The sequence below is a fragment of the Ascoidea rubescens genome (genome assembly GCF_001661345.1).
Source record: "Ascoidea rubescens DSM 1968 unplaced genomic scaffold ASCRUscaffold_4, whole genome shotgun sequence".
Taxonomy (NCBI): domain Eukaryota; kingdom Fungi; phylum Ascomycota; class Saccharomycetes; order Ascoideales; family Ascoideaceae; genus Ascoidea; species Ascoidea rubescens.
Window position 1 is genome coordinate 666,461 of NW_017962916.1, and position 14,359 is coordinate 680,819.

A 14,359-nucleotide genomic window follows, 5' to 3' on the forward strand; every position below is an offset into this window, starting at 1 on the left:
AAGAATATAATGAAATATTAACATCAGCCAAATTAGGTGAAGAAACATTTTTGGAGTGCACTACCAATAGATATGGTGACATAGATTCTAGTTATGGAATATCTACATAAGTAATTTTGAATTCAACAATTAGAATAGAATAGAATCTTATTTATTATAAATATATATATCTAAGTTGTTTTGTATTAATTATCTGTTGTGGCAATGAAAAGGATAAGAATAAAATTCTAATTCATTTGAAACTATTTGAATTATTTAATTGTGGACTAGAACAATTTATTTCTTCATACTTTGGTAATGATTCAAGATCCATTGCTGTCTCACTATTCTCATTGGAATTAGATAAATTATTCCTATTTCTCTAATTTTTGTTATTTTTTCTCCAAGAATTATTATTCCTCTTTTCAAACATCCATAAAAAAGAATAAGTAATCCAAATATGCCATACAATATAATCTCAACTGTTCCAAGAACTGAAGCAAGAGCAAGTGGAGAAACAATACAGATAAAAACAATTGTCATTATTCTGTTCTCAATTGGTTCAGACTTATCATCTTTATTATCTTCATCATCTTTAAAAGTCGCAAAAGCTGCAGCTATACATAGCCATGGCTGAAGTACTTGAAAAGAATTTCATCTTTGCACTTGAATCTCTATTATTTATTTCATGATGCTAATTTATTTTTAAATGATATCTCAATTAGATTCCAAATGAAATAAACTAAATCCAAATAATATAAATAAAATAAAATAGAATAAGTATCATATTATATATATTTCTATAGTTCAATTCACGTTTGGAAAAAGTATAATCTTCTTGCTTCAATCAGTTTGTATTATTGATTCTTTCCTTTTTATGTATTTCCAAACGGGGAATAGATTTACAGTTTGAGAGGGTCTGGGAACAGTTACAAAATCATTTTGTACCGGAAGACTTGCGCAAACCTGCGTCAGTATACAGATATTATATATTTCCACGCAATATCTGCACAATATCATACAGATTCATAGTACATACGGTTAGCTTCTAGTGCATGCAGTCATGTGATGATTTGATTTTGTTGAGAATTAGTAAGACTGTTGGAGAAATTAGAAGACATTTTGGAGATGAAATAATATGTATTGTTGTGCTTACTTCTCTGCTTCTCATTCGAGGAAGAAAAAAAGAGGTTTATATATTTTATGTGGATTATATAAAAATTTTAAATATATTTTTATTTATTTATAAAATAGTGGTTTATGAAAGATCAATTCTTATAAGAAAATGAATTTGGTGGTTTCATTATCTTTCCGATAATGGAATTACCTGAATGAGTAATAATCCCAAATAAGCAATCTTATTGAAAATTATTGTATCCACGATAATGCCAAATTACAACAGATTTCAGCATAAATTCCGTCTGGCGTTTAAGTAAGAATATTTATGATTTTTATATTAATTCTAGCTGTAATTATCATGCACTTTATTTATTTTATTTGAAATCAAATCTAATGGTTTTTACTTACTGTATTTGTTAAATTTTTATATATTTTTCTCAAATCTCGAAGAGAAAACAATTCGGAATTCTAATCCGAGATACCAAATCTGGCCGAGGTTCTCGGAATGTTTAACGCTTTGCGCATGCTTAAACATTAATAAACATACAAACGCAGGTGCTGGTGCATAAGGTTTGAGCTGCAAAATAGCTTTTGGCTGCTCTCCTACAATGACTACTGTCATGAACATCTTAGTTTTAGCGATTTTGGTAGTGATGAATATCCTATCATTTTCACCTTCAAAAATGGAGCATATCTGTAGCTTTGTAGTTAAATGGCTGGAAATTATAGGTATTATATGTAATTTTTGCAATCAGGATAATGGCTGGGCAATAGAATATCCATGATAGTGGGTATGGTATCGCTTGAGAGCCAGTTTGGTGGAATTCATTGAGCTTACATGTATATGCATTTAGGCTTTGATACATGCATACTAACGCATCTTGAGTAATCTTTTTGGGCTATTCAAACAATTGCCATTAAATAGAGAGGGATTGAAATAAATGGAGATGTTACTTTCATTTTTAATTATTATGGCCAGATGATTTTGAAGATTAAAAATCTGATTCCTAAAAGTCATGTGTTTACATTCTGAAAAGCAGTGGAATAGTGTTACTTGCCTCAAGCCTAAAAAGTAACCCGATGTTTTGAAAGAATATCAATTTAATAAATGAAAACTCCAAAATGTGAATTACTAAGATAGAAGGGAACCCATGCTTAATATGATGCAAATGTGTTTTAATTAAGTGTTCTATGACGTTTTGGAAACGTAGTCAAAATGAAAGACATTTATAATAATGAAATATCTCAAAGCACAGTGAAAAGTATTTGTTTTTCAATTAACTTTATGGGGTTGCTAATTTTTCAATTCAATGAAACTCTTTTTCAATATAAATTATATTAATACTTGACCATTAATTATAATCTTAACAATAACTCAGATTTATGTTGCAAGAAGATCCTTTTATTTTAAGAAAACAACAATAATTGTATTGGCTAGACATGATAATATCATTTCTATATTTCAAAACACCATATATTGCTTTTATTAATAAATTTTTTTACTAATATACTAATTTAACTAAAATACTCATTGTTTTGTTTAAAGATAAATAATAGTGTGAATATTGTGCACAAATTAGAGCGATATAGTTATTGAGATTAGTATTGTTTTATATTTTATTTGTCACTGTGCAGATATTTTTACATTTTGAGTTATCTTGAATAAATATATATTAAAGATTAATGAATAAATAAATAATTATTTATTTAAAAGTAGCGCCAAAATTCAAATTAAATAGACGCTGAATAGAAATATTTGGTGTAGTATCAAGATAATTAAAACGTTATTATTGTTTATATTATTGGAAGAAAAATCGTTACCCTGTTTACGAGTCTGGGAGGATTTTCATTCGAATTTTTTGAATTTGGAAGTATATCCGTAATGCTGTTGTTGAATTTCGTAATTCGATGTCGAAAGCGAGGAAACACAAGCCAAAAAATCTACATCTAAACAACTGTTTCCCCTAAAGGGAATTAGAAATTTGTTTTAGAAAATTTATTATAATTAATTGATTTAATTAATATAATTAATATAATTAATATAATTATTTCATTTATTTTAAATTTATTAATTATAAAGAGAAAGTTGATAGGAATGATTTAATTAAATGGGAGATGAACTCGGGTGTTACAATAATTTTTATTTAAAAATTATTTATTCCTTTTTAATAATTTGTGGATTAAATAATTTTTGAAATTGAATCAATTGTACTGAATTGAATTTGGTATGATGCTTAATTATATAAAAACGGTAAATTCATTTTGTTTTTGCTTATGGGATTTAGTTTAAGCTGGTATTAAATGCTATATAAAGTTGTCGAGACTGAAAGAAAAAAAAAATAAAAAAGCAAAAAAAAATTGGTAGATGTTTGATTTAGCAATGTTTTTCAGTGAATTAAAATAATCTTGTGGATTCGTTTGAATGTGTGACAAGTGAATCGTAGATATATAGAAGAAATATGAATAGAAGGATAATGGTAAAAGAATTGGGCAAAAAAGAGAGAAGAAGACAAGAGGTCTTCATAATGAAAAATTTTGGTTTGAAAGGTTTTGACGAGAGGATTTAAAAGTATTGAATTTAGACATGCGAAGAAGATCAACTAAAAAGTTTATAGAAAGAAAAAAGGTGATTTTAGATCCAACATTACCACATGGGATTAACCAAAAGTTTAGATTATTAATACGAACTTGGGTTGGATTTAAGATTAAAATGAAAAAGTGATTAAATTATTTTAGTGCAGAGCAAGTTGAATTTAACAGAAACAAATTTTTGTAAACCGTTATTCGGGCTTGAATTAATAGAGAAGAGGACAAAGAAAAAGCAAGCAAGGAATAATTTCTTTTAATAAAGGAGTTGGAGCTTAAGAAGAGAGGTTTTGACAGATATCGTTTATTTATTAATTAGAAGAATAGTATGATTTGTGGGACCAGAAAAGTAAGGATTGAAAAGGATGTGTGAGAAATTGAAATTGAAATGGAAATGGAAATGGAAATGGAAATGGAAAGTGAAAGGAAAAGGGAAAGAAAAGTTTTGAAAAAACGAATTTTGAAATAAAAAAGAAAACAATGTCAAAAAGAAGTTGAATAACTGTAAATTTGCGAGTTGAGGTTGGGTAAGTAAGAAAAGGTATCAGATTAATTTACTTTTGTTATTAATTTTTGTTAGTGGGTTTTAATACTATAGCAATATGGGATTAATGTATATTTTACATTTCAGCAATGAAATAATAGAAATAGAAGTGATTTATTATTCATGATGATAATAAAATTTAATTTAGTTGAATTGAATTGGATTTAAATTAAATTAAATTAAATTATAATTTATGTTTTTATAATTTAGTATTAATGGTCATTAACTTTATTGGCAAATGAATTTTGCTAATAATTGAAAACAAAGAGACAAACAAAACAAAACAAAAGGTAGAAAACAGTAGAGAAAAATACAAAAGAAAAGAAAAAAAAAACGAATTTGTAAAGAATAGTCATTGATCATTGGTCACAGATGTTATCAGTATGAATTCATCATTGATAATTATGGAAAAGCAAGGAGCAAGGAAGAAGTCAATAAAAAGAGAACAAAAAATGGAAAATGAAAAAACATAGGAAGAAAAAAAGTATGGATATTAGAGATGTAAAATTTGTTAGAAAAAGGATTTTATTAAAGATGATTTAACAGAATAGTAATAGAATAGTGATTGAAGAGTAATGGAATAGTAATGGAATAGTAATGGAATAGTAATGGAATAGAATCGAATAAGATGAAACATTCATATTCATATTCGATTAAACAATGAGCCATTATTATATTGGGTTTGATATTTCGATTTTAATATTTCAATTTAATAGGAAAAAAACCCACGATAAATAAGAGGCAATAAAAGAATAAAGAATAGAAATAAACAGTAAACAATAAACAATAAACAATAAACGATAAACGATGAACGGTTGATTAACAAAGAAAAGTTCAAATGCTACAAAATTGAAAGATTAAAGAGAAAATTAAAAATAAATTGAAAAAGAAAACATTTTCATTTCATTTTGAATCTGATTGTAAATTGATTTTATTTTTCAGTTGCAAAATACAAATCGTTTATTGATACTAAATCGATTGAAAATATCGTTGGAGTGCCAAATTTAATTCCCTAAAACGTTTTTTTTTCGTAATTATGCAATTGATCAAAAATTGGAAACCATAAAATTTGGAATTCTAAAGCGGAAAATCACAACAGCGGAAAATTTGGAAAATTTGGAAAAATTTGAAACCTTGAAAAAAACAAGAAGAAAAATTAATATTATTAGCTTTATCCATCTGTATAATTTTAAATTTGTAACACATATTCATGTTGGCAAACTAAAGTGATTCAAATTTCCTTAAAATCAAAAACAAAAAAGAGAAACATTTAAAATGTGAAAAAGAAAAGCAAGTGTGTGTGACAGAGGCTGACAAGATAAGTTTTGGAGAGATCTTAGAAGTTACAAGTTACAAATATTAATATGATCTGATCATTCTATTAGAATAAACACAAAATGTTGACTAGACCAGATCACTTGAGCAATTTAGCAGAATATCGCTGCAGACAGAGAAAAGCGACTCAGAAAGGGAGCTATACACAAAGGACCTGTTCTGGAGATATAAGTGCCTTTGCCAGTACTTTACTGGTGCTTTGGCTGTGCTTCTCGTTGTGTCGGCTCCTCTGCTTCTTCTGTTTCTTCTGCAGGTCCTGTCGGAAGCACCAGCACAGCAAGCATGGAATGCGCAGGAGTCTGCATCTTGCGGCGCACATGAGTCACCGGTCTGATGTTATGGGCGTTTGGCTGGATCAGCTCCAGAGCTTGCTGCTGCACCAACATGCGTGGATGTGAGCCGCGGTCAACGGCTTGGGCGCGCTGGGCCGCCAACTGCGGCTGCTGATTGGCCAGGATGCCGCAGTCGCATGCACCGGCACGCAGCGGCTGCGCAAACGGTCAACGGCGCACGCGAGCGATGTGCCGGCGACAGCGCTGAGCCCGTCGGGGTGGATCTGGATGCTCCTCTGGGATTTACTGACTGGTGCCAATGATTACGCCCACAAATCACAAATTGACTGCTGCTGGAGACGATCTCTCTTCAGGCTGTTGGCTATTTGCTGGAGCGTTGTTCTCTTTATTCTCTTAGGATCTGCTTTATAAAAGGAATTCTGGCGTCTGTTCTCTCGTTTTGTTCCAAGCTCTTCCAGACAGCCCATTCCATTCACCTCGTTTTCTGGATATCCGTTGCAATATTTTCTCTATTCTCTGTTTCGAATCTGGTTTTATATCTCTTAATTCCATTTCGTCTTATTACACTTTTCTAAAAAATTTCTCATAATTCTCATAATTCCAATAATTTTCTAATAATAACATACTTCTTTGACGTCAAACTTTTGCACTAATTGTTTTTCCTTACTGCTCTGATACCCACTCATCATCATAAGATAATTCTTTAATACCACTATATTATACTCTTCCTATACTATTAAACCGCTCTTTCAACCTACCATTAATCAAGACGAAACCAACTTAGGCTCCTTACTTAAGACTATCACATTTAACTCCAGGTCATTTATCAGCATATTTCTCCCTTTTACATCTTAATTTTGATAACTTCACATCCTTATAACAAAGATTCTATCTTTATCCTCTTCAGCATTTTGTTTAATCAAAAAATTCAAAATATTCAAGAAATTCAAAAAGTTAACCAAAAACCTAAGAAATTAAATCAAAAAATTGACATAGAATTAAATCTAATTTATCTATTTACTTTTATTTATCTTTCTATTTACCTGAACCAGTTTTGGTTTGATCCAATCCTAATCCTAATTCTAAATTCTATTTAATTTGAGGTATGAATTCTTTCAAGACTTTTACTTATCTTTACGCTTTTTTTTGTGATTTTCTCTTTTAATCCTACTCTTGCTCTTCCCTCACCCTTCTTCTCGTCCCTCTCTTTTTTTATTTGATCTTCATTTATTATTCTATTTTATTTAAGAGTATAAATTACTAACCATTTCTATCAACTACAGTGTTTCCAATTTTTTTGATTTCAGTTTTGTTTTTTGTTTTTTTGATTTCTCAATTTCTCAATTTCCAATTCTAAATTCTGATTTCTGATTTCTTATTTCCACCAATTCAATATATTTAATTTGGTTTAATTTGAATTAAACTAGATTAAATTTTATTTTATTCTATATTCTAATTCAATTATTCAATTATTTATCAAATCTAATCTGGTTCTTGATTTAAACATCTCAATAACTTAATACAAATTTCAATTTAATCCTTTAAATATTTCTTTAAATATTTCTTTAACTATTTCCTTAATTATTTCCTTAATTATTTCCTTAATTTTATATTAATTTTATATTAATTTATTATATTATATTTTATTATAATTTAGTATAATTTAGTATAATTTAGTATAATTTAATTTGACTTTGTCCTTCCTCTATCATTTTATCAATCTATAAATTAATTTTCTTTTCATTACTTATTTCATTATTTATCTTAATCATTTTAATATTTATCTCAATCACTTTAATATCTATCTCTATCATCTTCATATTTATTCAATCAATCAATTCATTACCTATCCAATTTCAACATCTCAACTTCTATTTATCCTATTATCTTAACTTGCCCAATCTAAAGTATATCTAAAACAAACATTCTGTTTTTACCTGGAATTATTCAGTTCTATTCTATTTGTTGTTTTTTTTCCTCAAATCTCCAAGTATCTCTTAAGACTGAATTTATTTTTCCTAATTTTTTACTCTTATACTCTTTTAACCCTTTTTTTGGCCTGGTCTTTATTCCCTATTTCTCTGTCTTCTTTCAATCATAAAGGAACCAAGAACAACAACAAGCAAATCTTACTAGCAATACTAGTATTCTGCTCATTAACATTATATTCAATTACCAATCTCCTGTATTCTCTTTACATATCTCACTCGCCACTCTGGCATCAATTTATTCACAAAAATCTTAAAATTACTTTAATTTAAACTAGTTTAGATTAAGCAATTCAAAAAGATTAAATAGAAAAAAAAAGAGAGTGAACGATATTCAACATTTGAAACTCAAAATTCAAGATTTTCATTTTTTTGTTCAACTTATTTTTATTCAAACCAATTTTTTTTTTTAAATTCACCTCAGCTTTTATTATATTTAATTCCCAATTTCTTTCTCTCTTGGTCCCTCAGCAATCATGACTGACCATATTTTTGATTCATCATCACATTCAAAATCCTTTTCTTCTGAAACAACTTCCTTCAAAAACGGTTTAGTCTCTCCTATATCAACTAGCGAATCTCCTGCTTTAAACAACCTATCTGATTTCAACCCAAAGAGAAAATCTTTATTATCTTCGGAAAATAATTTCCCAATTAATTTAAACATGAATAACAGTATTAACAATAATAATAGCACTAATAATAATATTCCCGCTAATATTAACACCAATGTCAATAGTAATGCTAACGCCAATACAAATAGTAATAGCGCCGACAACAGTACTAACTCCAATGCTAACACCAACAGTATCAATAATAATATTAATAATAATATCAATGCTACTAATACTACTAATACTACTACTAATAACAATTCGAGTAATAACAACAACAACAACAATAATAATAATAACGCAAATGCTAACAGCACCAATCCCAACAACTCTTATAATCCCTACCTATCGCCCTCGCAAATTTCAAATTCGGAATCAAGCTCTCCCCCAACAAACTACTACTCAAATTATAACAACTCGTCAACATCTAGAAACACAAGTGCAACAAGCTCTGCTAGTTTTTTCAATCAAAACAATGCCAATAGTAATCAGTTGAAAGCTGCTGCCACTATAAATTCGCAAAACCCCAATGCAACGCCAAATGATTTCAATAACCTCGCTTTAAGTAACCGTAATAATCTTATTAATAATATCAACCATAGCAATAGCCATAACCATGACAATAATAGCAATAACAACCTTCTCTTTAACCACTCATCAACAATTGTGCAGGGAGGAAACTATCCATACAACAACCAAAATATATCCGGCAGCACTCCTTCTTTTATATCATCCAATCCTGCCAACCCCAATGGCTACCAGATACCAAATATATTCCAAACCAATAATAATGGACAGAATTACAGTGGAATGAATAACCAATTCAATACTTCAATGCCAGGAGCTGTTGGAATGGCTGGTGGCAATATGGGAAATCCTCAGCAAATGCCTGAGTTTAATAGCCGAGATTTAAAAATCCTCAAAACCTTATTGATTTCAGGAGAAAAATTCAAATGGAAACATATACTGCTGACATTGTCTCGCAATAGAAATAAAAAGGTTACACCATCTTGTTGTTTAAAGAAAAGTAGAGAGCTATTTGGATTGCCCAGTGAAAGTCTTGAAGGTGATTTAGGTACCAGTTTGACTTACGCTGTCAACAAAAACGGATGGTCCAGCATTTTGACTGAAAATCAGATGCGTGGGTCCAGTGGACTTCCGGCAGCAAATACAGCTATCCATAGTTCCAATACCCAAATGCAAATGCCAGGGGGTGTTCCTGGAAACATCATGGCAGGATTTAATGATAGAAACATGCAATCAAATTTCTCTACCTATGCTAGCACAGCTTGGTGATTTGGTGGTTTCAGTGGTTTTATGGTAGCATTTTGATTTAATTTAAATTTTTTTAACTTTTTCCAACTTTAAATTTTTTTTTTTATCCATTTTATATTATTTCATATCATCTTATATTGTATTTTTCTTTTATTTTTTTCTCTTTCTTTATTAGTTTTCCATGTTAAATTGTTTCATTGTTTTCTTTCTGATTCATTTTCCATTTTATTCCATTTTCTCCCTAGTTGATTTTTAATTGCTCATTTTTTTTCTTTCCAAACCTGATCTCTAGCAACGGGTTAAAGCTAACAACTGCTTTTGGTGTTTTTGTTTCAACTGTTTTTCTGTTTTGCAATCATTGTGTTTTGATGTCCTGTGTTTTCGATGTTTGAGGTGGCTGCTTTGGTGCTGGGCTCGTTGTACAATAATCATAGTAATCCTACAGCAGTTTCTCCTTTCCTCGCTCTTCCATGTAGTTCTGACAGAAAGTGGAGCACGTTCGGCTCGCAGCCCCGTGCAATGGGGACGTCTTCTGCACGAGACACTGTTCACGTGTCCGGAACCCGCAACGGCACCTGTCACAGCGGGCGGTCTGCGTCTATTTGCGACACAGAAGGCTCTTCAGCCGTCGTTGGTGGAGCTCAGAAGCTCGCTGTGGTTCTCCAACAGCTTTCTCCAGCAACAACCAAATGATCCCATCCAAAGACATCTCCAAGATCAAAAAGAACAACATCAAGGTCGATGCCAGTGGCTTGAAATTGCTTTACTTGAACTCCAAAGCCCAGCCTGACTTGTCCACCATCAGGATCACCAACAGCTCCTCCCTCAACTCCACCGACAATGATAGCGTCTATCTCACCTCCAGCAATAGAGATCCCAGCATCACCAATCTCAACAACCACTTCAACAAGTTCAGCTCAGACTCCTCGTTGTCCATCCATTCCAATTCCTCCAATCTAGACTTGAATCTAAACAGCCTCAACTCCAGCGCCAGCACCAGCGCCAGCGCCAACACTGATCAGCTCAATGATAACGACTCCATATCTGCTTCTTCCTTTTCCAGGAACTTTTTGTTCAGCTTCAATAACTCCAACAAAAAATCGAAAAAAAACACAAACTTGATCTCCCAGAAGTTCTGGATGAAAGATAATACCTCCTCCGAGTGCTTTATCTGTAACAAGTCCTTCACAACCTTCAGGCGAAAACACCACTGCAGATTCTGTGGCCAGATCTTCTGCAGCAGCTGCACTTCTCTAATAAATGGCGAGCGATTTGATTATAACGGCAAATTGAGGACCTGCAGAAACTGCCTTCTAAGCATCCAATTGTATGATGAAGACTCCTCTGATGATAACTCAATAATCAATCAACCAGATTCAAATGACAATAATTCCAACACAAATGCAGGCAATTTAAATGAAAGCCTAATCATAGGCTCAGCTGCAAACTCGAACATTAATACAAACTCCAGCGGCAATAATAACAACAGCAGCAACAACAACAACAACAACAACAATAATAATAATAATAATAATAATAATAATAATAATAATAATAATAACATCTTCAATTATCCTGATGATTATACCAGCAGCTTTGCTACTGACCACATCTTCACTGACTTAAACAATATTCACACTTCAAATTCCATCCACAGCAACCATCTGGCCAATAACTTATCCTCTATAAATATAACAAGACTACCTTCAATTCATTCAAATTTGAGTTTCACAAATGTAAATAACTACAGTAATGCTTCCTTAGGAATTGACCAGAATCACTGGTATGATTCAGATACTAACGATTCAAAAGAATCGGAAGATGAACAGTCAATGTCCCTATACACTGCTCTTCATGGTCACAATAATGCTAATCGTGACCCCAGTATTCCAATTATAATAACCTCAAATACTTCTGATAATACTTCTCCAAACTTTGGAAGTACAGATGTTTTAAGTTCAGTTCAATCACTCAATATATTTAATATTCCGAACGACAATATTAATAATATCAATATTAACAATACAGATACAAATACAAATACAAATACAAATACAAATGCAAATGCAAATGCAAATACTAATGCAAATACTAATACTAATACTAATACTAATACTAATACTAATACTAATACTAATACTAGTACAAATATCAATCCCACTATTAATAATTCCAATCCCACTACCGCTACCACTGCTAACAATATCAATACTACTAATCCCAATTTAAATAACGATTCTAATAACGACTATAACGATGATGATCCAACAAATCCCATTTCTTTCACCAACTCAACTTCAATCCCAAATAATATCTCTTTTCTTGATTCAAATATAAATATTAGAAAAGCTAGAACTAACTATACATCTTCAAAGGAAAGAGCAAGCGCTTCCTTACAAAGACTAAAACGAAGCAAAAGTTTAAATAGGTCTGGCTTCAATAAAAGATCCAGATTCTTAATGTCAAAAGATGATTCAAGCATCAACTACGGAAATAACGACGATAAATTTTACAAGAAAAAATTTCTTAAAGCTGATTCAACCCCTTCTGAAACTTCTAGATCCTCAAATGATTTTCTTGACAGCCCAAATTATAATAACAATAACAACAACAATAAACTTGATAATGATATTGCCAGTAACACAAATACTTCTGATGGTAACTCAAACCTGTTATTATCTCTTATCAAAAACTCAAATTCAATACCAAATTTATCCTTTGGTTTTAATTTCAACTCAAATTTCAACTCCAATTCTACCTCCAATTCTAATAATATCAATAACGAAAGTAATACTATTACTACTACTAATACTACTAATACTACTAATACTACTAATACTACTAATACTACTAATACTACTAATACTAATACTACCAATACTAATACTAATACTAATACTACTAACAGTAATAGTAACAACAACAATAACAACAACGATAAAAACAACAATAAAAATAACAATAAAAGCATTGAAAACTCAAATAAAAAACTATCAACTTTCTTTGACACCTCAAATCATACCAATAAAATAGAAAATCATCGTCCTATAAATTCTAAAAACATTGTCTCCCATAAAAAATACAATAATCCGAAAATATCTGCAGTAACATTTAATGCAAACCATACTATTATTTCAAATAGCAAAAAACTTGAACATGTAATAAGTGGTTTGAATGAATCATACTCTAAAAAGTTTCTTAGACAGCTACTAAATGATGAAAATCTTCCCAAAGAAGATAAAATAAAATGGTTTAAAGTTATAAATAAAATAATAGTCGGCATTGAATCCCTAAATCCAAGAATATCCAAACCAGATGATCTAGATGTTAGAAGATATGTCAAAATTAAAAGAATCGAAGGAGGCACTGCTCAAGACTCATTTTATGTTGATGGAATTGTTTTCTCGAAAACTTTGGCTTTAAAAACCATGAAAACAAGAATAAAAAATCCAAAAATATGTTTGATAGTTTTTGCTTTGGAGTATAATAAATCAGATCAACATTTTACAAGTTTAGAGCCTGTTTTATCTCAGGAAAAAGAATTCCTTGAAAAGTTAGTCACAAGAATAATTGATTTAAAACCTGACATTGTTCTTATTGGTGCAAATTGTAGCGGCTATGCTTTAAAATTGCTAAATTATGCTGGTATTGCCACATCTTACAACGTTAAACCCCAGGTGATAGAAAAATTAGCAAGAGTTACCGATGCTGATGTTATAAGCTCCATGGATAAATTATCACTAATGAACCCCAAACTAGGTGTTTGCGAATTATTTGAAGTTAAAACGTTTCTATATCAAAATGTTAGAAAAACCTTTATGTTTTTTACTGGTTGCAGAAGGGATTTGGGATGTACATTAGTATTAAGAGGCGGTGATCTGAATTTTCTAAGAATTATAAAAAATGTAGTAGAGTTCATGACATTTTTAACTTTCAATTTAAAGTTGGAAACATATTTGGTATACGACTCCTACTTGAAAATTACCTCTCAAAACAACTTAAAACTCAAGCTAAATAAAAACGATTATAATTATGCTTTCATTAAATATTTTCAAAAAAGGCTAATGTCAGTTTCTCCTTCTGTTAAATTCAGATTGCCGTATTTACTCACTAAAGCTAGAAACATTCAAAAAAAATTGATAGAATTTAAAAGCACCAATAATCAAATTCTTACAAATAATAATTTTAAAATAACTGAGACTGAAGTTAAAAATAAATTCAATTTAACTGTAGATTTATCTGCATCTGATGATAAAGATTTATTAAAAATAGCCAGACAACTCGCCCTTTCAACAATAAAAGAACTTGAAGCTAAGTTTGCTATTGCTTCGAGACAGTGGGAGATTTTCTCTCAATCCTCGCCTTTTCTATTATTAGAGCCTGCTATTCATCAAAACCTAATTGTTTTATATTCATTGATCAGCTCCAAAAATTCCGCTGCATGCATTGGGCCTCAACTTCTGCAAATTGAATTCTTCTGGAACAGTGATACCTCGCTTGGTCTTCATATTGAAAATCTCAGCTACAGTGCTTATCAAGTGTGTGGTGACTGTGGCTTGCCATTGATTGACCACTACACAAGCTACATCCATGGAAATGGAAGAATTGATGTTAATGTAGAAAAAT

At 30.6% G+C, this 14,359-nt stretch overlaps 2 protein-coding genes across 2 annotated transcripts; both read left to right on the plus strand.

Moving 5' to 3' along the window:
- Window positions 1-8,320: 8,320 nt before the first annotated feature.
- On the plus strand, window positions 8,321-9,754 carry ASCRUDRAFT_7409 (uncharacterized protein; the record flags this gene model as incomplete). Its single annotated transcript, XM_020192551.1, has 1 exon — window positions 8,321-9,754. The coding sequence occupies one exon, from the start codon at window positions 8,321-8,323 to the stop codon at window positions 9,752-9,754; it is 1,434 nt and encodes a 477-aa protein (XP_020048259.1).
- Window positions 9,755-10,360: 606 nt separating this feature from the next.
- On the plus strand, window positions 10,361-14,319 carry ASCRUDRAFT_75201 (uncharacterized protein; the record flags this gene model as incomplete). The annotated part of the gene is made up of 1 exon (XM_020192966.1): window positions 10,361-14,319. A coding segment is annotated over exon 1 (3,881 nt), but the record flags the coding sequence as incomplete, so codon positions are not given.
- Between the last annotated feature and the right edge of the window lie 40 nt (window positions 14,320-14,359).